Here is a 24,047-nt window from a genome sequence, read left to right as displayed (position 1 = left end):
AGGACACTGAGATCATGACCTGCGCCGAAGGCAGAGGGTTAACCCACTGAGCCACCCAGGTGCCCCGGATCTTCATCTTTGACCACCTTACCTAAAGTAGACCTTCCTTCTCCTTCTTATTTTCTGTTAAAGTACCTTTATTATCTTCCTAGCATTCATCACCATTCGAAATTTTACTTTTTAAGTTGGTCCCCTGAGTTATTGCTTGCTTTTATTTCTAGACTAAAGGCGACAGAGCACTGGGTCTGCTCTTCTCTCAGCACCTGGAATGATGACTGGCACAAGGTAGGCTCTGGATAAATTATTACTTGCTGAATGAAAAAAGGAATGAATGATATTTTAAAATTGTTTTAAATGTGTGTTTTAATTCTGAACACCGGGGGTACCTTCCCAGCCCCTTCACTGACTGTGCACACACAGATGGCCTTGGAAAGGACGTGGTGCATTGCCTGGTAGTGGAAGTAAATGTCAGTTACAGAGTGAATGGCTGCATAGCGTGGAGGATGAGGGATGTAGGAAGCATCATGGAAGTATGGAATGGATTGATAAACATCTATCCCTCCCCGTATCTGCAACCTTAAATATGATTCTACTTTTTCAAGGCCAGTTGTGGACAAACTTCTCCTTAAATAACACCACACATTCCCATACTACTTCCAAAGTAGCTCAATCTAGAGCCACCAGAAAGTTCTATCAGAAAGATCACTCATGGGTGGCTCAGTGGGTTAGAGCCTTCGGCTCAAGTCATGATCTCAGGGTCCTGGGATCGTGTCCCGCATGGGGCTCTCTGCTCGGCAGGGAGCCTGCTTCCCCCTCTCTCTCTGTCTGCCTCTCTGCCTACTTGAGATCTCTGTCTGTCAAATAAATAAATAAAATCTTATTAAAAAAAAAAAAAAGGAAAGAAAGATCACTCATATCCTGAGCAGGAAACTACCACTCCATCACATGAACCTTCATTCTACCAGCTGAAACCATGCAGAAACCATGAACTACCTTTGCTCCAACACACAAATAACTGTCCTTGTTCAAGTTCCTGGAATGGAGCCCAACACTCCTGGTGGGAATAAACAGTATGAGAACAGCACAACTTCCCTCAGCTTCCTCACTGATTCTACTCTTCTGAAGTGGCTACAAGTTTTCTTGTATTTAATGAAATAGGGTAAAAATAAAAGAAAATAAGAAAAAACTAAGTAAGATGCTCATGGATTTATGTACATGAACATTTGGTTGATCCATGAATCACATACAGAGAGCCCCTCATCTTTTCACAAATGTTCCCACGAGGTCAATTCCAATCATGAAATTTATTTCATGGTTCCTTCAGGGGGACAATTTCCCATTAATTCCCCATTAAACCTCTTTTTTTTGTTTTTCAGTTCAGTGTTCTCAATTGAGGGTGCCTATGCCCCCAGGAGACAACAGCAGTGTCTGCATACACCTGTAGTTGTTAGGACTAGAGTTGGGGTTGGGGGTCTACTGGCATCCAGTAGAGGTTCCATTGCTGCCAAACATCCACAGGGCACAGGATGGCACCACCTCCCACACCCCCACACACAACACAATGCATTATCCCACCCAAAATACCAGGGTTCCAAGGTGATAAGGACTTCTCTATCCAGTGATTCTCAGTGGGGGAAGTACTGCCCCCTTGTGGGAGCCTTGGGAATTTGGAGTGCCTTTCCATCATCTTGTCCTGCAACCCACAGAATACTACACATTGAAGAATTATTCTACAACCCATGCAACTTTAAAATCTCTCACTGGCCATTCATGCATAAGAAAAACCTGTATACAATCATCTAATCCTAGAACCTAAATCTCTTTTACATGGAAATGAAAAATTTTTTGCATAGTTTTAAATGACATTAAGTTTGCTAGTAATGCAACTATCATGTGAATTAAGGGAAAAGGATACTTTATTTTGCTAGAAATTTCAGAGAGTTGTTCACCATTTTAGAAAACTGAGTCACTTGACAGAAATACAGAAATAGTGGCATTGGGGTGATCAATACGACACACCAGGACCAAGATATGTTTTCAGTTGTTCCCTGACGTGATTTTAGGAAAAGGAGCAAGCACTTCCCATCTTCAGTTCAATGTTCTACCCAGTCCTTTTCCTGTAGTCATTTCCAGCCTGGGCATTACAAGCACTTACTAAACCACATATTATTTGATTACACATTATTTTCTGCTGTTTCTTTTTTGGAATATCGTTAGGGTACTAGGTACACATACACACATTTTTTTGTGTGTGTGCAGATGGGTTATATTATCTATGCATTTCATTTCAAAACAGCCTGGGAGCACTAGGGATGAAAAGGAGAACATTGGGTGTATTAGGATTATAAACCACTGCTCTTACCCATCAAAGCCTTCTGGGATCTTGATTCTCTTTTCCAATAAGATTACCAACCCTTACAGCATCTTGCCCTCTGCAAATCTGATTATGATGCCATTGATCTCCTCACATAGGTAACTGATAAATACTTTTAATAGAAAGCCGACGACTGACGTTGGGTAGTGGAATTCACTTTTCTGCACTTCTTGCACAGAATCCCACATCTACACTTTCAATTACCTTTACACAACTTAGTACAAAAGATATCCCTGGAAATTTTCAACAAAACAGGGGCCGATCACCTCTTCCAATGGGTGGGACCCTTGGCTGACCCCTCTTCCCACTACTAAAGGCACTTGGTTATATCCAGGAAAGTTTTATGAAATGAAATGGTCATTTGAATTATTGAGCTCATCCAGCACTGAGAAAAACTTGCTTAAAAAAGAATAATAAGTCAGGGGGTTCTTGGTGGACTCAGTGGTTATGTGTCCAACTGTTGATTTTGGCTCAGATCATGATCTCATGGGTCATGAGATCAAGCCTTGTGTCAGGCTCTGTGCTCAGCATAGAGTCTGCTTGAGATTCTCTCTCTCCTTCTCCCTCTCTCTCTCTCCAAATAAATAAATAACATCTTCTAAAGTAAATAAATAAACAAATAATCAGATGGCAGATGGACAGGAAGCAAACGAAACAAAGGCATATATGACGTTGAAAAGAACGGAAGACAGATGCTTCTGTCTGGGTAGCATAAGTGTTCAGATAGATTTTTCTCTCAAAAAAGGCCTTCATGAGTCCATATTGAATAGAACATCATTAAATATTCAATATCACCAAGAAACCCCAAATCATGCCCAGGAATCTGGATTCCTTAAAGCATCCTGGAGGAAGAGTGGTTGAGCATTAAATATATTCCAACAAAAATATACCTGTATTACCATAAAATTTAGAATTATGTTTTCAAATGATACCTGAACTTCTTTTATGACATTGTTTATTTTATATAAAACCAAATCACTAAAAAATAAAAAAAAAAATTTTTAAAGACCAAATCACCAATAAGACTAGTTAATTTGCGCTGTCTCTTGAGATGTTCTTAAACGTCTAAGAGGGAGTTTAAATACTTAGTGGTAGAAATACAATTCCTATTATAGGCCACATTAACGAAAAGCAGTTAGGTTACAAAGTATACGTGTGCGTACTTCAGCTTGGGGTAAAAGTGGGAGAAGTACTGAAATCTGATTTTTAAATATATAAAATAATGCCAACTTAAAAAGTATTTTTTTTCCCCACACATAACCCTGTTGTTTTAAGATGTGTAATTTTGAGCGTTTCAAAATTAGTTTGCATTTTGACACTGCTTAGATAAATGTGCCAAAGACAACTTGTCTTGACCGTAATTAAGCATATCTGAGGTTTATTCTACTTGTTCTTTGTAACCTAAGGAAACAATTTACCAAAATTATAGAGAAGTAAAGTGTTGAAATGACAGCATGAAAGTTTCTGTCCCCCTAAAATTACACGTAGGAAAACTACAGTCTACAGAAATGAAAATCACCGGTTGCCTCTCATTTTAAGCCCAATTTTGGTTCCCCGTAAATCTTCATAAAACCCATACTGCGCAAACAAGAGAGCCATAAGCCATCAGAGATCCAAGACATTTCCTGGAACCATGAGAGACTAATACTTTCATCTGAACCAAAGGACTATCAATCAACAACTGGGTCTTGTGAAAGATAAGAGAAGGGGCAGGGGGAGGAGAGAGCAGATGGGAATGGCAGGGGACAAACCTCTGGGAAACCCCGCATCATTACCTAGGAATGCCCTTCACCCCTTGTCTCATCTAAAACCTCTTTCCCACAGGGCTCAGCAGACTGCAGAAGTCCCAGCTTTATATCCCGGCCTTAAAGGAGACATTTTTTAAAACAGATGGTATACTGTGCTGGGTTGACTATTCCCCTCTCCCCCACCCCTGCCACCAAAACTCATGTCCATGCAGAACCTCTGAACATGACCTTAGCTGGAAATCAGGTCTTGGCAGATGTAATCAAGCGGGGTTGTCCTGGGTAAGGGTGGCCTGCACAGCTATTGCCCTGATGAGAAGAGGGGAATCTGGACACAGACACACACAGAAGGGAGACAGCCAAGTGAGCAAAGGCAGAGACCAGAGGGACACACCTGCAGGCCAAGGAATGCCCAAGATTGCAGTCAGCTGCCAGAGGAGAGGAAGGCACAGGAAGCTTCCTCCCTCAGCGTTTTCGGGGACAGCACCGCCCTGCTGACTTTGGAATCCCACCTCTGGTCTTCAAAACCATGAGAGAACAAACTTCTATTGTGTTGGGCTGCCCAGTCTGTGGTGACTTGTTACAGCAGCCCATGGGAACCAGGATTCGCCTACAGAGACCGTTCTCCAGGACGGTCTGGAAAATGTCCTGGTCCCCAAATTCCCAAGCCTATGAAGTCAGAACCTGTTGAGACAGAACCTGGGAATCTCCTGTAACATGTTTGTTTGCATTCGTGTGTCTTTTATTTGTGTAAAAAACGTGTATGGGGAAAAAAGGAAGAAGAAGGAAACCTAGCTAGAGGTTTACACTAGAGGTCTTCACGTAATTTGGTTGAAGGGCCCCTGGGTGTTGGAATGGTCAGGATGGCCAGAGGTCTCCACGGGGCCATTTTCCTTTATACTTACTCCTCCTTGTGCACCTGCTGTGGATAGAGCTAATACACAGCTGGAGCCAAAGATCCAGACAGTCCTGGGCCAGCAAGCCTCTGAAGAAACCACTTCATGCGTTTGGATGAGTCTCCCCATGCACGCAGAGCCCACGAAGAAACATGGCATTGCTGAGAACAGCAGATGAGGCCATGGCAATGAAGGGCGTTGCACACGAGAAGCTCTTACCGAGGCTGGATGAGGGATTCTCACTTCCCCATTTTATCTGAACTGAAGATCTTTCTGGGCCAAATTAGTCATTTGGGGACAAATTTGACTTGTCCCCGGAACACTACCCCTTAAACCACGAAGGCCGTGGAAATCACTTCCTGCAAGCTTACCCCCGGTCTTCTGTATCAGTTCAGGTGGGGGCCTTTTTCTCTCCGTTGTGCAGACAGGAAACTGAAGTTCAAGGAGGTGAAGTAACGTGACCAAGATATTAGGGGCTTTAAACTCAAGTGCAGCCTCCCCTCTCAGCCTGTACAACGCAGAGCTGTGCGGACTTACTGTCTGGAAGGGGAAAGAACACCAGAACGCCTCCTCCTGGCTCAGATCATGGCTTCCTCAGGTAAGGAGTCGATCTTACATCGTGACCCAGGTTCATGCATCGTGAACATGTTTGTTTGCATTCATGTGTCTTTTATTTGTGTAAAAAACGTGTATGGGGAAAAAAGGAAGAAGAAGGAAAAGAGGAAGGCACTGGCCAGAGAAAACCTTGGCCGATCCTCGGCCACGTTAAGAATCTGAGGACCGGGGCACCTGGGTGGCTCAGTGGGTTAAGCCTCCACCTTCAGCTCAGGTCATGATCTCAGGGTCCTGGGATCGAGCCCCGCATTGGGCTCTCTGCTCTGCAGGGAGCCTGCTTCCTTTCTCTCTGCCTGCCTCTCTCTCTCTGCCTACTTGTGATCTCTGTCTTTCAAATAAATAAATAAAAGCTTAAAAAAAAAAAAAAAAGAATCTGAGGACCAGTGGCTTCAGCTCACATCAGATACACAGCCTCTGGCCCCTCCCCAGACCTGCCCAATCAGAAAGTGCATTTTAGGGGTGCCTGGGTGGCTCAGTAGGTTAAAGCCTCTTCCTTCAGCTCAGGTCATAATCCCAGGGTCCTGGGGATCGAGTCCCGCATCGGGCTCTCTGCTCATCAGGGAGCCTGCTTCCTCCTCTCTCTCTCTCTCTGCCTGCCTTTATGCCTACTTGTGATCTCTGTCTGTCAAATAAATAAATAAAATCTTTAAAAAAAAAAAAAAGAAAGAAAGAAAGAAAGTGAATTTTAGGAAGAGTTCCCAGGGATTAGGATGCAGTTCGGAATCTGAGACGCCCCCGGGATATTCACCCAGAGAGCCGGTAACTGTCGGGGGGGCCCATAACACAGCGAAAGCTAGTCCAAGAGCCTCAGGTTTCTGATAGGATGGGGTGGAGAGGAGGGCGTGAGGTTTGTAGAAAGAGCCGAGACGACACCATGAATGAAAAATAAGCCCTAAATATAGCCTGTCAGAGTGCCATCTGCGATTCGGGAAATGACTCCGAAAATTGGGTCAGAGCTATTCTAACCAGCAGAATGAAAAACCAAGTTTGGAGTTAGAAGTCAGGGAAGACGCTGAATGGGTCTGGAGTCAAAAGTCATTATATACTTGGTGGATGAACTCAGAAAACATGAATAACAACAATGGGACCTCACACTTACTGAATGGCCGTGGGAGGCGTTCACCGAACCATCACTACGTGCCCGAGCTCACTTACTGCTTTCCACAAGCCTGATGAGATCTGTGGCTGTGGAGGGCACTGAGGCTAGGATCCCCGCTGCAGGCCGATGGGGAAGGACAGAAAGATCCCAGCTTGGGGTCTCCTGCATACTTCAGACACCTTCTCACATCACACTGAAATAAAATCGGGAATAGTATGTGTGTCCACTGCCAAGTTCAGATAGAGTCCCTATCAGCCTGTAACTTGCAAACGGGCGCTGGGAACATAGAGATGTGCAAGCTTTGTGTTGACTGGGGGAGACAGACACACGCACAGGGAAGCTCAGCAAAGGCACTTGGACCCTCCAGGCTTTGGGCTCGTCAGGTCAAGCCTACTGTTCTGCTACAGTAGCTACGAAAGATCCCCACCCAAGTCTCCAGCCCCGCAGCTCCACTGATCAGGGAAAGTTACCACTCGGGAGCACTGAACAAGGATGAGTAACAAGAGCAGGACAGACAGGGCCCTGAGGAAGGAGCTTCCGGCTGAGGGAGTAGGACAGCTGTCACTAACCCCTGGCGTGGAGCTGCTCCTGCTGCGCGGGACCCTCCACTCTGAGAAGCTCCCCTGAGCATCCCGTCTCTCCCAGAGCCTGAGAGAGCAGAGGCACTCACTTGTGTCTCCGCCATCTCATCAGCCCTCATAGGCAGTCCCCGGCCGTGATTCATCCCAACCCACGACCTGGAAGAAACTTACACAAGGGGGCTTCCAGTCGTCAGGATGCCGCCCTGGGCACTCAGCGCACCTATGATCGAGAGGTCATCTGCGTATGTTTTATATTTTTTCTGAAAACACAGAAACAACATTCTGCCCACCTGCTTTCCACTTGTGTCTTGGTTCATAAAAGTCTAGTTTCCTGCCTTTCGCTCGTCACTGCGGATCTTCCGGACAGTGTAAGGAGGGCTTCGCGGCGAAGAGGAGGCGTGGGTGGCACCGTCCCAGACAAGCATCACGGCTGGAGCAAATCACCTCTCTCTGAACCTCTACATGTCTGCTCAGTTCCTTTGCCGTTAATGTTTTGTTAATCAGTGGGGATGGGCAGAGTTATCTCCTAAAATCCTTTCTAGGCCCGAGGTTCTGTAATTGCTAATACCAGAACTGAAGTTTTTAAAAATCCCTACAACCTGTTAGCCTGGCATTGGCACACACTGGCTAGCAAGCTTACCTAACACTTTGCACTTGCTTTCGGTCCTGTTACTCCACAAACAGGTATGGAGTATCTCCCTTCTACAGAGCCTGTGGGGAGAAGCATCATTAGCCCTATCTTACAGACATGGAAACCAAAACTCAGAGAGAGAAGTCATTTCCTGAAAATCACCAGGCCAGTGTGAAGGAGAACCAGAGTTCTATCCTGGGTCCATGACTCCAAAGCCCCCTGTCTCACTATCATGACACGTGCAGGGATCATTTCTCTGTAAGATGGAGCTAAAATTTCTGAAATTTGTGCTTCCTACTCTCCGAAAAGCATTTCCCTTTATAGCGTCAATCCCACGATTGATTACCATGAATATGTCTGAATTTTGACCCCAAATAAATATTTGCAAGGCTCTCTTTTAGTAAATCTAGTCCAATATCATAACAATGATCGAAAAAAAAAAAAAAAAAAGGAAAGAAAACAAAACTCTACCAGAAGTTGCCATCCTATAAAAAGAAAGCTGCACTGAGTAGTTCCAGCACCATATATGTCCAAATCTTCCCATTGGCCTTCAAAGAAAAAAATGTAGCTGAGTGACTTGGAATTTGTTATTTTCCCAAGTGGGAGCAAGTTCCTCAGAATCCTCCAAGTATCAAAAATGTATTTTGATGAAAGAAAAACAAATCACTGTAACCCTTAAAGAAGGATTCTAGTTATTTAAGAACAGTATATGCAAACAATTTTATTCTTACTTGCAAAATCATTACATTGTAGAAATGTAGGATTTTTCTTCCACGTTAGAGAAGAAAAAAAAAATAGCAAGCCAAAAGCACAATATGGACTTTATAAATGTGAAAAGCAAACATGGCTTCAAAAAGAGTGTTCTCATGAATGCAGCTCGAGTATAGAAAAAGAAATAAATAAGAACTTTCCACACATGACTGCTATGGTCCTTACCCGATTTTTAAAAATTCTTTTCATTTTTTTCTTTTTTTTTTTTTAAAGATTTTTTATTTAGTTATATGACAGACAGAGATCACAAGCAGGCAGAGAGGCAGGCAGAGAGAGAGGAGGAAGCAGGCTCCCTGCTGAGCAGAGAGCCTGATGTGGGGCTCGATCCCAGGACTCTGGGATCATGACCTAAGCCGAAAGCAGAGGCTTTAGCCCACTGAGCCACCCAGGCGCCCCCAAAATTCTTTTCTTTAATGTCGAAAATTAATTGCATTGATGACACCAGTATGCCTTTTATTTTTACTAGAGAGGGCGAGGGCTCATTTTTCTGACATGGCAAGTGACTGCATAATCACATAAATTAAAGAAGTCACACTGAAAATTAGCAGCTTTTCTGACCGAGCACGCTCAGTTTGGGGAATTTACTCCTATATGTAAATAACAGACAGTTGAGAAAATGTGTATGAGAATATCAGTGGCAGCGTTGTTTACGCCTGCCAACAAACAAACAAAACAAATAACCGTCCATCTCCGTAAGCGGGAGTACACGGATACTACGGAATCATGGCATGGCCATTAAAAAAAAACCAATACGGACTGATCTGGAAAGAACCCTAGGAGCTATTAGTAAGCAAAAACAAAAACAAAACAAAACAAAAACAACAACAACAACAACTAAACAAAACACACACACAAAACAACCCAGCAGTTTACTGAGGAATATTACAGAATAATTCCACTTCAGTTAGAAAAACAAGCAAGAAACAAACAAACAAACAAACAAAAAAACTCCAAATGGGCAGGAAAGTTCTTTCTATACAAAGGTTTGCATAAACATACAGAAAGGCAAACACTGTCTGTCTGCAGAGCACGAGTGGGGAATGTGGGGTGGGGGCGGATATTAAATGTTACCTTTTATTGTCTGACAACCAGCATGCGTTACTTTGGCAATTAAAATAATCAAGGAGGGGTGCCCGGGTGGCTCAGTCTGTTAGCCCCTGCCTCCAGCTCTGGTCATGACCTTTCGGGGTCCTGGGATGAAGCCCACCCCCTCCTCCATCAAGCTCCCTGCTCAGCGGGGTAATCTGCTTCTCTCTCTCCCTCTGACACCACCCCCCACCTGCTTGCGCACTCTGACTCTCTCTCAAATAAATAAATAAAATCTTAAAAAAAAAATCAAGGAAGTAGACACACCCTAAGAAAAGATGAAAGTCAGCAAATCTGAGATGTGGTCCATGTTCTTAAGCATCAAAAAGCATATCCAGATTCAAACACGGCGAGTATGAACACGGTGAGAAAGAAGGAAGCGTCTCTCAGGGCTTGCTCTCCTATCAAAGCCACAGCAAGCCCAGGGCGGGTCTCCGCCCCTGAGGACAGCCCAGTGATGCCCTGAGCCAGGCAGTGAGGCTGGATAACCCCAAATTCAAGGCAGGCGACCTCAAACCCTGCCTCTCTCCTTGGGGAATCAGTCTTGCCTTATTAACACACCAAGACCATCAGAGAAAGCAAAACGTCACACTGTTTACCTCCTGCTTCTCCACGTCTAACAGCGACCAGCTTTGCTTTTTCTGTCCTGAACACAGCACAGAGAATCCCCTACATTCTAGCTACCCTTTGTCCACTCTCAGGGTCCTATGCTACATGATACTTTCCTCCCTTGCCCAGAAAAAACATAAATTCTTGCCCCAGAGAGCATGTTTTAGGTGCTGACAGCTTCAAATAAATGCATCGCAGGGCTTCAAAACCCGTCTCACAAAGGCAATTTGCTGTCAAACAGGATGGGCAGTGTGCTAAATTTTCTCTACGTCCCCCCTTGCAAGCTTATCTAAGTACAACCTGACATGGTGTCTGAGCAAAGGAACCCATTAAAGAGGCCAAATCATCGCATCAGTTCAAAACTGACTTCTTTTGACCCAGAGTACAGCTTCATGTTGGCACGGACCCTTGGTTACTGAGACAGACCAAAATAAGTACATTACTCCTCAGCGTCAAATCACAAAGGATGCCATCAGCAAGACTGCGTCGTCCCCTCCAGTCCCCTGGGGGGCATTCGCAGGAGAGAGGTCACAGACTGACTGAAACAGCGATTTACAGGAAGTCTGAATGGCCCTTTCCAAGGGATTATTGATTCAAAAACGTCCAGTCCATTAGATGTGGCCACAATTTATCCCTTTGCGGCAGGTCAGACTACACCAGTTTCTTTTCCCCTAAAATCGTTGAAAGGCACTTGCTATTTAGGGCACCCCAGGGGGGGAAAAAAAAGTCGTTTTTCTCTTGCAAATATTTAGATGTGTATAAATAATCACTAACTAGATCACTCAAATGTTTTTCTAAGAAGGACCTCACCCCGCGAGGGGCCACATGAAGATTTACTTAATGACGTTCTAAAATCACAGAAGCACCAAGAAGATCAAATAACCTAATAGAAGCCAGTAGAAGTTTCCCCTAAAAACTGCTCTTTTTTCCTATAATAAGTGTCCTTTAGTTCTTTTGGGAGAAGAAGGGAGTGGGAAAATCTCAACCTTGTCTCCTCACGCATATATTTCTTACTACTATTAATTTTCCGTTATTTCTCTCGGTTGTCTTGTCTCGGGCAAATCTGAGCCCAGAGGCCTCAAAGGGGTTTTAGGAATTTCCCTCAGACCGATATTAATGTTCAAAGACCTCTCTGTGCCGAGCGTGCTGTCTCCCTTTTGTTAAAGGCAAAAAAGGCAGAAGCACACGGTGCTCTGGCTTTTTCGATACATTCCCTGAAATCACTCCTGATTGGGAAACGGTCATACCAAATGCATTCAATGATAACACTTTCCAAAGACGCGAACGCTAACATTAAGAAAGTTGTATGTTTGGGAATAGGTTTTCCACACCCAACCAAAGGCCAGTCCCAGCTAGGAGCGATCCAACTGCCTAAATATTGTACTTCTGCTGCCATCTTGTGGTCAATTTTGAAATCTCACCCTCTCCCTCTCTCCCTCCTCTCTCTCTGCATGGTTTTTTCTCTGTATCTTTTGGAGGGCACCTACATCCAGATCTTAAGGATTCCCTTTCTTTAGTAGATGGGGGGGACGGTCTGCATTATTCTCTGAAAGAAGACGGCACTGGGGTTAACTCCTCCTCCTGCCTGTACATGCCCTCCTTTTTCCACGTATTTTTCTCATTTTTCCACTAAGCCATTCTCTTTAATGTAAGTTTTTTAAAAAAGGCTTTCTCCTCGTTTAGATTAATCTAGTTTCCTACAAGTCAATGAAATATAGAAATACAGGAAAATAAATTTGTCTCTCTCTTTTTTTTAAGATTTTATTTATTTGACAGAGATCACAAGTAGGCAGAGAGGCGGGCAGAGAAAGAGGAGGAAACAGGCTCCCTGAGGAGCAGAGAGCCCGATGCAGGGCTCGATCCCAGGACCCTGGGACCATGACCTGAGCTGAAGGCAGAGGCTTTAACCCACTGAGCCACCAGGCGCCCCTGTCTCTTTTTTTTTTTTTTTTAAAGGTTTTCCCTCCCAAACTGTTTCCAAATTGCGTTTTAAGAAAGAAAGAAAGAAGAAAAGAAAGAGAGAGGGAGTGAGAGAGGATGGAAGAAAGGAAAGAAAGAAAGGAAGAAACCAACCAACCAACCAACAAACATGTCTTTCTGTCTATAAATGCCATGCCACCCTTCACGGCCACAGATGTCTCAGGATCCAAGGAGGAGCCCTGGTGGGGAGTAGGGAAGCCACATTGTGCTCCAGGAGAGAGTGTCCCAGGGCCCCGGGCCAGATGGGGACTGGGTCCCAGCATCCTTTATTCTTCCCCACCTGTCCTGGTCAACTGTGGGCCCTGGAGGGATATGGCAAAGAAAATTCATAAATCTGGTGGGAAATCCAATGTTTTTCTGAGGATATATTGGAGTGAATAATTCTTAAAATAGAGCAAGAGTCTATTTTATAAAAGTCACCATTCCTGTCTAGCTCTATGTCACTCCTCTAACTCGGGTGGAGAAACTGAGTCACCAGAGACGAGCACCCAGGTAACACACGTAGCTAGAATCTTCCAGAACAGAAAAGGGATGAGTAAGGAAACAAGCATGAAAACAATCTGCTTCATTCCTTGTTGGAAATGACTTTAAGGGGCATCTGGGGGCTCAGTCAGTTAAGCATCTGCCTTTGGCTCAGGTCATGATCTCAGGGTCCTGGGATCGAGTCCCGCATTGGGCTCCCTGCTCAGCGGGGAGTCTGCTTCTCCCTCTGCTCCTCCCTCTGCCTGTGCTCTCTCTCTTATTCTCTCTCAAATAAATAAAATGTTAAGAAAAGAAAAAAAGAAAAAAGAAAATGACTCTAAAAAATCTTTCCCCATCCTCTTCTGTATACCCATCAATACACCGTTGATATGTTTAGACTTTTTTCTTAAAACTTAGCCTTATCATAAGCAATAATAACCACACAGCATGGCTTTGATATGCCTGTTACATGTTTTCCTCAAACCTTCAGTGAAATTCCCGATTGTTCATATACAATAAACTCCCTCGTGCACCGCCCAGAGACAGCCCTGGTGCCGCCAAGACCAGAACCATCGCACTTGGGGACACGTCCCTCTGCAGTAGACGTGCTAAGTTTAAGGAGAGCAGAGGAAATCTAACAACCGTTGTTTTTAAGTAGCTTTGAGGGTCACCGGGTCAAGACTCTTGACTTTTTAGGGGCATGGTTCAGTTCAGAAGTTCTCAGACATTCTTCCTGCTGTGACTCACGAGACGGGTGACGTTCCCACGTGCAACACTCTCTTGTGAACACCAGCAGCGCCTGTGGGTGACATGCAACTTCCTGCCTGTATCTGCAATCCAGCCAGCCCAGAAAGCCCAGCAGAATGCCGGGAACGGGCTCTCCCGAGAGACGCCTGGGAGCGCTCCTATTTCCTAAGACACAAGTAATTCACAAATTGTGACTCAAGCTATCATGGATTCATTTTAACCTCCAACCAGTCAAATACTGGCGGGACCCCACAGCTGGAGCCTGCCTGAGGAATACAGAGGACACTGCAATGACTGTTTTAGAGCCGTCTTATTCTCTATGAGGAGAGCAGACTGAATAGGAACTGTTGTGACTCTCCAGAAGGTTTGGTTCTTGTTTAGTTTTGTTAAGTTTCGCTTGCTCACTTTTGACACATTCTAGGTACGTGTGGTTCTTTACCCTTTCTCCAAAAATCAGCCTGGGGGAGGGGGGAGATGGGGAAAAAGAAAGCTGAGGAGTTTATTTGGTTGAAATTTTTACTGTGGACAGACCCAGTTTCGACCCAGGGGGGTTTACAACTTGAGATATAAAAGAATGTTCTATTTTGAGAATTTGAGGGCATCTGCAGCCACGTTCCTGGTGGCCACAGGATGCACAAAGGCTTCAGCTTCAGATTTGCTCCTCAGACAATAATAGTAGCATATAGTGCAGTCAACAGACCTACAGATACTCGTGAGCGGCAAACAGGAGTATTTCTGGGATCCCTGCAAGGTTCACGAGAAGCATTACCGCAGCACGTGGGATCAGAGTGCTCGAAAAAACTGAGGATAAAAACACGCTTCAAAGCCCTCTCTGATATGGACGAGAAAGGAAGGACAGTTTGAACTAGCAGCCAATCTGAGAGAATCAGTGGAGAACGATTGTTGGATCATCTATATCACGAGTGCAAAGTTTAAACCAACAAGCAATTCCTGTTAGGTGTCTTATCGGATCAGCTCCACAGATCAACACTCGGATGAAACCAGTCCCACCCGGTTATCCCCTTGAGATGCTATCAATGAGTCCCTTCGCCTGACAGAGTCAACTCAAATCAGCTCCTGGTATCAACATAGCAACCTTTTGGGACTAAGTTCCAAAAATATGTCAAACGAGCATGCACTAAAAACAGATAAACACACAGCAAACACAGCTAGTCTAGTCATGGGACAGGACAAATGACACATAGAATTTTGAAACTTTTTAGCCTCCATAAACTTTATATTGATTGGATTTAAAACTAGTCTATTTCCCCAGGAAGCATGGGTTTCTATCACACCCATATATAGGAAACAATACGGAAGGATTTAGAATAAAGCAACATGAAGTCTGCGATCCCCCAATAATGTTTAGTGAGCAGCGAGAAGTAAGGTTAAGAGTTTTAAGAGTTTGTTGTTTTAGATCTCTAAGCAAAGTAAGGAGACGACAACCACCATCTGTCTTCATATAATAAAACAAGACTTTTTCAAAGATATACAGTTTCTGGAAATACCCTTTTTTTTTAATAGAGCCACTATTTCAAAGCATTTTCTATTTCAAAATGAACAATAGGCATTTATTTTAAACTTTAGGAAATTCACATTGTCTAACACCTGAATTGCTTGAAGTTAGGATAGATTTTTTTAAAAGCTGAGAGTAGCATTTTGAGCAAGAACTCTGTTCTCTGTTGTTTTATGATTTTTGCCACTGAAACCAGTCCGGTGGGACTCACAGACTAACGTTAACCTGGAAGAGGGAAACATGAGGACCCAAAAGAGAGAGAGACAACACAGTCTGACCCAAGAACAAAGAAAAGGAAGTGAAAAGTCCTCAGTGGGTAAAAGGAGAAGGTATATTTCCACAAGGAGCGACCAAGCTTGGTTCTTAGAGCCGGTTCTGGGAGGCAATCTTGGGCCCTGTGCCTAGTACCAAATGCAAGTACTTGACAAACCGCAAGGTGGGTCTATCTCTCTATCTTTTTTTTTTCTTTCTTTCTTCTTTTTTTTTTTTTTTTTTTTAATTTAACAGCCAAGAAGTAAACCTTCCATTCTAGAAAAAACTGATTTGGGCCAGCTTGGAGGAATTTCAGAATAAGAACTATATGACTATAAAGTCATAAAACAAATCAAGTGGCAGTGTGTGTGTGTGTGCGTGTGCGTGTGCATGTGTGTGTGTGTGTAGGTACAGGTACACACACATAGACACACACATACACATGTGGGGACCCAACAGCATGGCACCGACAAAGGTAGACTCAAGGTCAGGACTCCTTTTTGACGATTCCCAAACTTCTGAGCTTTCACTTTTGTGAAACAGGATATGCTATCCCTGGTTTATCTCCAAGCTCCCAGCAACGTCCAAGTGCTACAAGAATCCGAGATAAGGTAGGGTCCTGCACTCTGATAAGCCCGTTCTCAACGGCAAAGGAAAATAAGTATTCGTGCAGCTCTGAAATCACCTGAAAATCTGATGAAGAAAGAGGGTTTCAATGCATCCTCGGCGTCTCCCACACCACAGGGAGAGAGGGCACTTAGGGAAAGAGGAAGAAGGTTGGACGTGGTTTGTTCTTTTCGGGTCTGTTAGAAATCATTTCATGAGGGTCAGTCCAATTTCTAATGAATGTGTGATTAAATGAGTGATTAAATGTGAACTTTCAACCCACACAGAGATCAATGATTCAAATGGAGCAGGAATTCCTGGTATATTACAAATCCATCTGGAAAATGTACATGCTTCCAGACCCGGAGCCAGCCTCGAAGCAAAGTGAATCGGTCTTAAAGCAGCAGCCCAGACAGATGATAAGCCAAAGATATCAATTCACCAAGTCTAGTCCTGATGCAAAATTCCGAAATGTGAACTATCTTTCGGGTCCCCTTTCTGTGATTCTTTAAAAGGCACTTCCGGGACAATTTGCTCTGTTTTCTCCGCCACTAAAAGCTGGGTACAGCTTTGACCAAAAGGAGGTGTAGGTGCTTATGCTCAGAATCTGTCCTCTTCCAATGACATGTGGGGAGACCCCGGGACGCTGACAAAACATCTTCCCTGTCCTCCTCAGCCTGAATCCCCTTAATCTCTTGTCATAGCTGTCACTCATCTGAGCAAACTATATCAATGTCCTCTCCCAGAAGCTGTTAAACTATGTTATTCTGGAAAGGATAACCGGTTAATATAGCAAGATACTGTTACTTTGTAATAGACACCTTTAGATGGGAGGACTGGTAGAGAGGAAGGAATAGTATGAGGGGTCTGCAAGGCAAAAGGCAAAGGATATAATGAATGATGTCCAAAGGAGGCAACCGAGATCACGGTCACCACCATCCTATTTATCAGCTCCGCCTCTGGCATGAGAAAGGTGGGAAGGAAGCAAAGGGAAAGACTGGTATATGGCAAGCTCAAGGGCAGGACTGCCTGAGGAAATCCCAGACTCACGAGCACATCCAAGTGTGTGCGCTGCACACAAGGGCTTGTGGCCACTTCTCAGGAGGTCAGTTGAGTGCTGGCCTTAAGACTCTTCTAACAAAGATCCTATTCTGATTCAGGACAGGTTCTTTTTCTTTTTTTTTTTTTTTTAAGATTTTATTTATTTGACAGACAGAGATCACAAGTAGGCAGAGAGGCAGGCAAAGAGAGAGAGGGGGAAGCAGGTTCCCTGCTGAGCAGAGAGCCCGATGGGGGACTTGATCCCAGGACCCTGAGATCATGACCTGAGCCGAAGGCAGCGGCTTAACCCACTGAGCCACCCAGGCGCCCAAGGGAAGGTTCTTTTATTTCAATTTGAAAGGACTTACCCATTACCAAGATGGGACCTGAGCTATCCAAGATGATGAAAATGTTGCAGCTTAGATAGAACCTGGGCTCCAGAAACGTCAAGATTTGGGGTTGAAACTTGTCTCTCGCATTTCCTAGCTGTGAGATCTCACGGTGGATTTTCTCTATGAACAATTAATAAGTCGGGCCCAGAATTCAGCGGCTACTCACTCATTTCATTGAGGTGGCTTATGTTGAAACTAGGCCAAATCCCTTGATTTAGTCTGAAGGTTAAACCAGACCTGAATTGAATGAGAGATGCAAAAGCAATGAGCTTTCTGGGGCATCCATCCCCAAGCATTCATGTCCCAGTGGAGAGAAGTTCAAGTTCCAAATGATGAACTTACATCACCAAGAATCGAGGGATTTGTGACAAGAATAGCTTGAATGTCTTTGGGATACAATCTGTTGTCCCTGTCACAGATTAATATTGATTTCAGCCTGCCCTCAAGCTACTTCAAAAACAACAACACCTGTTTGCAGTCCTCGGAGCCAGACAGGCAGCCAAAATAAGGAATGAAGGGGTGTGTGTGTGTGTGGGTGTGTGTGTAAAAAACTCAGGGAAAGAATTCAGGATATTAGGTAATTCTTGACGTGGGGCACGTACACGCAGGGAATTGCAAGTTCACAGAAAACTATGTGAAATACTTGGACTTGATGGGCAAAAAGTGTTATGTAAATTCACAATATCATCATCGCCCTAGAGTTTTCCAAGATAATCACTTGATCCCTACCGGGCATTTCTATGGGGTCTGCAAATGAGAACTGCAGTAAGCCGGACGCTTCCTTTTTAAACATGATCATCATACTGTACACTTGATACTTAAGCTGAGCACTCAGATCTTCCCTTTCCCCAGTATAATTTTCATCTAAGCATTCCTTGGATACTTACATCATTCTTAATGGAGACTGTGCCGTATATCCTCTGTGGACACATGGAAGTCTGGCTAATTGGACTGACTTGATTACAACAGTCAGTGAATTCTCCCATTTCCTTCCACTGCAATAAACGCTTAAGATATTTTTGTCACCTATTATGTAAATATTTTAGATTGCCGTCATTTTCTCAAACAGGGCTTGGAGGCAAATGCGCTTTTATCGTTCTGCCCACCAGACAGACTCCTGTACTTTCCATGTACGTGTCTTGTTCGTACAAAAACTTCATGTCCCAGAAAAGTTTGAAATGAACCCATGAAGAGCTATCCCTCAAATTCTATAGCAACTGCCAATGAGCTTTAGCTGTGCAGCAAGGCCGTCTCTTCAACCCCAGCAAGCGCATCCAGATGGCACAGAGTTCCACAAAAGGTGCGAGAGGTGAGGACATAGCTCGTCTCCAAAGCTAAGTATCTGAAAGGTAGAAAATACGCTTTTTTTTGAGAGCCTCTCGTTTGCTGCTAAAGGCTGGATCTGAGAAATACTGTTTAAAGGACTTCCTTTCTTGACCAGAACGAAAGTCTGACCCATAATTAAGTTGCTATTGTCTCTTTAAGGGGTAGGAGGAGTACCTGATTCCAAGGGTTACTCGCCCCATATATCATACCTGTCAAAGTCCTTTAAACTCTAATGAGTCAGCTTGCCGAAAATACACTCCAGGCTCCCATCTGAAAACTAAAAAACTAAGTGCTGAGTGGGGGAAAGTTTACCCTCAATCCCAGCGTAAATTGGGGCAGAGAGGAAGCAGGAAAAGGCTCCTGCGACTTACCCTAGACACAAAAACCCGCTGACCTCTACTGCGCATGATCCACGCAGGGGCCGAAGGCTCCTACCCCTAAGGCCACCGAGCTGGGGGCATGGGGCCTTGGCAAGGGAGGACGATGTGTGCAAAGATCAGCCGTTTCCTCCCGGTGCACACAAACCCTCCTCTCATTCCCAGAGAGATCTGCTCCTCCAGGAGAATAAAAGCGTCTCTGAGAACAGGCTCCCGAGTGACAGTGGACTCAGGGTGGGGAGGCTTTGCTCCAGGGCCCTTGCACAGCCTTAGTTGGTGGGCGGGGGCGGGAGGGTGCTCCCCCGATCTGCGGAGGGCCGGCCGCTGGTTTCTGGTAGGGGCACAGGGGAGACACAAGGATCTGAAATTCCAAAAATGCACTAAAGCCCCGGCCGGCCAGTCGGCCAGGGAGGGGAGCAGCTGCCGGGTGACCGCTGTTGAAGTGGCTCCTTAAGGAGGTGGGCAGATTGATTCCAGCTGCTGAGCGAGGGGCAGGGCAACGGCCTCGGAATGCGCAGAGCCTCAGCCCAGCCCGGGACAGCCGCTTCCCCATCAAGGGCCAGGCCAGACAGGAGCGGCGGCTGCAGTCTGGGCCTGGCAGCAGGAAAAAGGCCATCGGTCCACCGGCTAGGGTTGCCCCAAAGGTGCCATGTGGACAGTGTCACTGTGTAAGTGGAGTGTCCCTCAGGAATCTGAAAACTGTCTCCTGAGACGTCGGTTGGGAACGGGCCCAACGTTCCAAAAGAGAATCCTTTCGGGCTGGTTCCTGTTTTGCTCCCAGTCCTACTCCCAGGTCCTGGCCTTCTTCTAAAAGCTCCTCACCTCTCCCTACCCACCCCTCCTGGGCCACCGATCCCCGCCACCCAGGAACACTAATCAATGCACAGGAGAGACAGACCAGGAAGGGGTGCAGAGGCAGAGTGGGGGGCCCATGGACGCTGGACAAGAACGCGTCCCCTTCAGAAGCGCCGGCCTCCAAGTGCCGGCTCATTTAAGGGGTCCCCTGAGAGCCCCAAACTCAGACACCAAGTGATCTAAGAGGGAAGGAGTAAGAGGTAGGCGGGCATGAAGGCACGCCTAATGGAATATTCAATATCCTGCGAAATGCACTTTCGGCGGGGCGCTTCCAGGGGCTAAAAGCCAGTAATGGGCTCTGGAGTCTGCACTTCCTCTCCCTAATGTCCAGAGGCGTTTTAATGCTGCAGCCAATCGATCAGCCTCCTCCGGTGCAGGCGGCGAGGGGAGTGCAAGAGCTTCCTACTTGTGGCCAAAGTCGCCAGCCCCCCCCCCCCCCGCCCCGCCACCGCGCGACACACAGCTCCGAATGGCAAGGACTGGGCTCCTAAAGTGTCCGGGAGAGGAAAGGAAGGAGCCTGGAGGCGCCCAGAGAAACAGCTCCCCTCGCTCTTCACCCCAACTTTTCCGCGGAAAAGCTTCCGCGGAAAGACAAGGAGGCCGCCTTAAGCCACCCTGGAACGCGGCTGGTCAGCAGCCCCAGAGCTGCTCCAGGTACAAGGTCACCGAGCCGCCTCCGAGCTCAGGGCAGCCCCAGGTGTGGCTCTTCTGGAAGGGGCACATACACTGCACACAAACGTCCAGAAAGTGGGGCTTCTCTGCCATTTCTTGCTGACATCACAGCTGCCTGGGAAGGGACCCTGTGAATAAACCTCTCCCGGTCTCCCCACCCCGGAGGCCGGATCCCGGCGGCGGAGACGCGCCCCCGTCCCGCCTCCCCACGCCCCTGTACCGTCCCCGTAGGGCTCCGGCGCCGGGCGAGTCAGTCCCTCGGCCCAGCCCGACCCCGGCCGGCCTCCGCCGCCCCTCCCCCGGGACACCGACGAGGCACCACCGCGCACGCCCCGCGGCGGGGGCCTGGGGTCGCCTCGGGGAGCTCTGCGGCCCCGGGACGCGCGCCTCTGTCCCGGCGAGGCCGTCCCCGCCGCGCCGCGCGCACGGAGAGCGGCGCGCCCGCAGCCGGGTGCGGGGCAGCCGAGTTAGCGGCGCTAGCAAACTTTCCGCTTCCTCCCCACCCCCCACGCCACCGGGGCGCGTCTCCCCGAGGAGCTCGCCTTTCCCAGCCCCGCAGAGTCCGGCGCGGCACGTGACGGGCAGGAATAAAAATAAACCCTTCCCAGGCCCCGGGCCGCGGGGGGCACCCCACTCCGCGCGGCGGCGGCGAGCAGGGGGGGCCCCCGCGCCTTCCCCACAGCTCGCGCCCGCGCCCCCCGCCCGAGCCGGGCCTGGGCTCGGTCGGCAAGCCGCGCCCGGCCCGCGCCTACCTCTCGGACTTGGTGAACTTCCGGAACGCCTGTCGGAGGTCGTGGAAGGAGCGGTAGGTCTGCGGCTCGGCCGAGATGCCCTGCGCCCGGGTGGTGCGCGGCCCGATGTGCGGCGAGGGTGCGGGCAACACCGACTGACATTTGTGCAGCTTCCTCTTCAGCTCCTGGATCTCCTCCTCCTTCTCCGACAGCCGCGTCTCCAGCTCCTTGATCCTCTGCTCCTTGAGCATGAGAATCTGGGCGAAGTCCTCCTCCAGCTCGCTCATCTTCCTCCCGGGGCCCCTCCGCGAAACTTTGCTCGGGCGCGGCCGGACGCCGGCCGGGGGAGGCGAGCGCGGCGACGGAGCCGAGGGGGCGCCGAGTGCGAGCGCGCGGCTGCGCTGCCCCCCGGAGCGGCCGGCGGGCGCGGGGAGCGGTTGTCTGCTAGCCCCTTCTGCCGAGGGCGCTGAAAGCTCCGAGGGGAGGACGAGACGTCTAAAAGCGGCGGAGACTAGAGGCAGAGTGCTAATCCCCAGCCTCTCGGGGGACTAGGTGATTATCTTTCATTGAGAAACCAATTAGAGCCGCCCGGCCTCCCCTGAGACCCCCTCCCCCGTCCCCTTTCCCAGTGGCTCGTGAGAACACCGCGCGCGCCACCCCACCTAAAGCCTGGCTTCCCGCTGCAGGGTTGGACCAGACAGCCGGGCTCACCCCATCACACAGTAATCACTCTTCCACGCTATATGGTACCAAAGGGAAGGGGTGGGGTGGGGGGAGCTTTATGCCACTTGATCCTGGAAATAGCAACAATTACCATGTGATCTGGCAGATGACGCAGCCCTTGTAACCGGAGCCTAAAGACTTGATGGGGTGTGTGTGAGAGACAGTGCGAGATATTTCAGAAATATGAGACTGCCTTCGAGTCCGTAACCTGCATAAATTCATGTCTGTGTTCACTTTTTATTTCTCTTCTGCTCGGGATGAGGCAGGGTGTGTGTTTGTGTGTGTGTGTGTGTGCGCGCGCGCACGCGCGCGTGTGTGTCTCTTACTGTGCAGCCGTGTGCTTGTGACCCCAAGTAACAAGAATGACAGGACAATAGGAATTCCAAGTTTTTTCAGCAGGAATTTTTACTGGAAATGGTGAGCCCCTGGTTGGAAAGTTGAATGAAATAGATGTATGGTATTGAGCCCAGTGTTTGGCGGGGTCTGGGGAAGGCCATATTGTACTTCTTAGAGCCTGGATTGTATTTCATCTGCTACAGTTAAAATGTGTGCATTGGGCATACAAATTACATCACGACATCGGCTCCCACAGTTGAGAAATGGTGACCACTAGTGCTAACCCGCGAGTTTGGGGGGAAAATTGCATCTGTGATCTGTGTTTTTCCCTTACCTGTGGTCTACTCTCTCACCCTCTGCTAAAGGGCTGTTCTACCTCTTTGAGCCAGAGTATTTGCTAATGCATACAATTTCTTTTCCATATCTGTTGTGTGTGTCACGGAGAGCCTTTTTCTTCACGTAAATCATTGTGTGAGTTTGTGACTGTGGGGGGAGCACGTCTCCAGGTAATGATCAACAGAATAGTATATCTTTTTTTAAAGGGGAAAAGATATAGATGCAGACTAAGATGCCAAAGCACTTTCTCTGAAAGAGTAACTTCCCTTAAAAAAGAAAGATCAAGGTTTAAGCACTGACTGCTTATTTAAAAAAAAAAAAAAAAAAAAAAAATTCTTTCTACCTTGTCTGAAACACCTAAGGAAAAGCAGGCATATACTTTGGTTTATAAATAAATCCTAAAATACATTTTATTCTGTAGATTTCTTTATTATTTACTGTCAGTTCTACTCATCTGATTATTTTAAATTAAAAACATTCCAAGCCACATCTGAATTTCTTAATCACACCAGATGCTGAAGACTGGCTTTATTTACTTGTATTTGAGAAGGGGTTCTTGGTCTTGTTGATAGTTGGTATCCTGTTGCTTCCATCTATGAGCAATTTAAACTGCTAGAATCTTTTTAGGAACGCTCAAAACAGTTGGCCTTTTAAAATAATACATTAGAAACAAAAACTTTGTCACATTCAAAACTCTAGCTCAGCTTTACAGAAGAGATAGGAATTGTTTCAAAATGACTCTGGGACAGGTTCTTTCAAATTTTACATTGTCTTAAAGGCATATATTTAAATGTTTCTCCTTGCTTATTTATTTTTAAGATTTTATTTATTTATTTGACAGAGAGATCACAAGTAGGCAGACAGGCAGAGAGAGAATGGGGGGAAGCAGGCTCCCCACCGAGCAGAGAGACTGATGTGGGGCTTAATCCCAGGACCCTGGGATCATGACCTGAGCTGAAGGCAGAGGCTTAACCCACTAAGCCACCCAAGCGCCCCTCCTTGCTTATTTTTAAAAAAGGAACTTTAGACCAAGATTTCACACGCCCACACACACCTCAAAACCTAATTTCATCCCCATCTGCCAGAATTAGTTTTTAATGTATCAGTTTCAACTTAAGTAATGTCGACACCCACTGACATTAAATCTTGTCCACTGGCTTAACAAATATTTAATTTAGAGTACAAGGAACACTTCACAGAGAGCCTGGTAGAAGAGTATTATTAAAAATCATAGCATTTCAAAGCTGGAAACAAGATCATCTAACCAAATCACCTCACGTTATAAAGG

General features: G+C 46.6%; 1 protein-coding gene and 1 long non-coding RNA gene across 2 annotated transcripts in view; one reads left to right on the top strand and one right to left on the bottom strand.

Annotated features, from left to right (window-relative positions):
• PRKG1 (protein kinase cGMP-dependent 1) overlaps positions 1–23,477 on the bottom strand; it is a 1,242,412-nt gene extending 1,218,935 nt beyond the window's left edge. The window contains exon 1 of the mRNA XM_082721092.1: positions 21,386–23,477. Coding sequence (XP_082577218.1) covers positions 21,386–21,651 — 266 coding nt within the window. The 5' untranslated portion in view covers positions 21,652–23,477. The remainder of the gene's footprint in view (positions 1–21,385) is intronic.
• Positions 21,855–24,047, top strand: part of LOC309859896 — a 43,722-nt gene continuing 41,529 nt past the window's right edge. Inside the window, exon 1 of the long non-coding RNA XR_014309027.1 lies at positions 21,855–21,916. This is a non-coding gene — a long non-coding RNA (uncharacterized lncRNA). The remainder of the gene's footprint in view (positions 21,917–24,047) is intronic.

This window comes from Mustela nivalis (assembly GCF_964662115.1).
Source record: "Mustela nivalis genome assembly, chromosome: 2".
Lineage (NCBI taxonomy): Eukaryota > Metazoa > Chordata > Mammalia > Carnivora > Mustelidae > Mustela > Mustela nivalis.
This window is presented reverse-complemented; position numbering and strand designations above follow the sequence as displayed.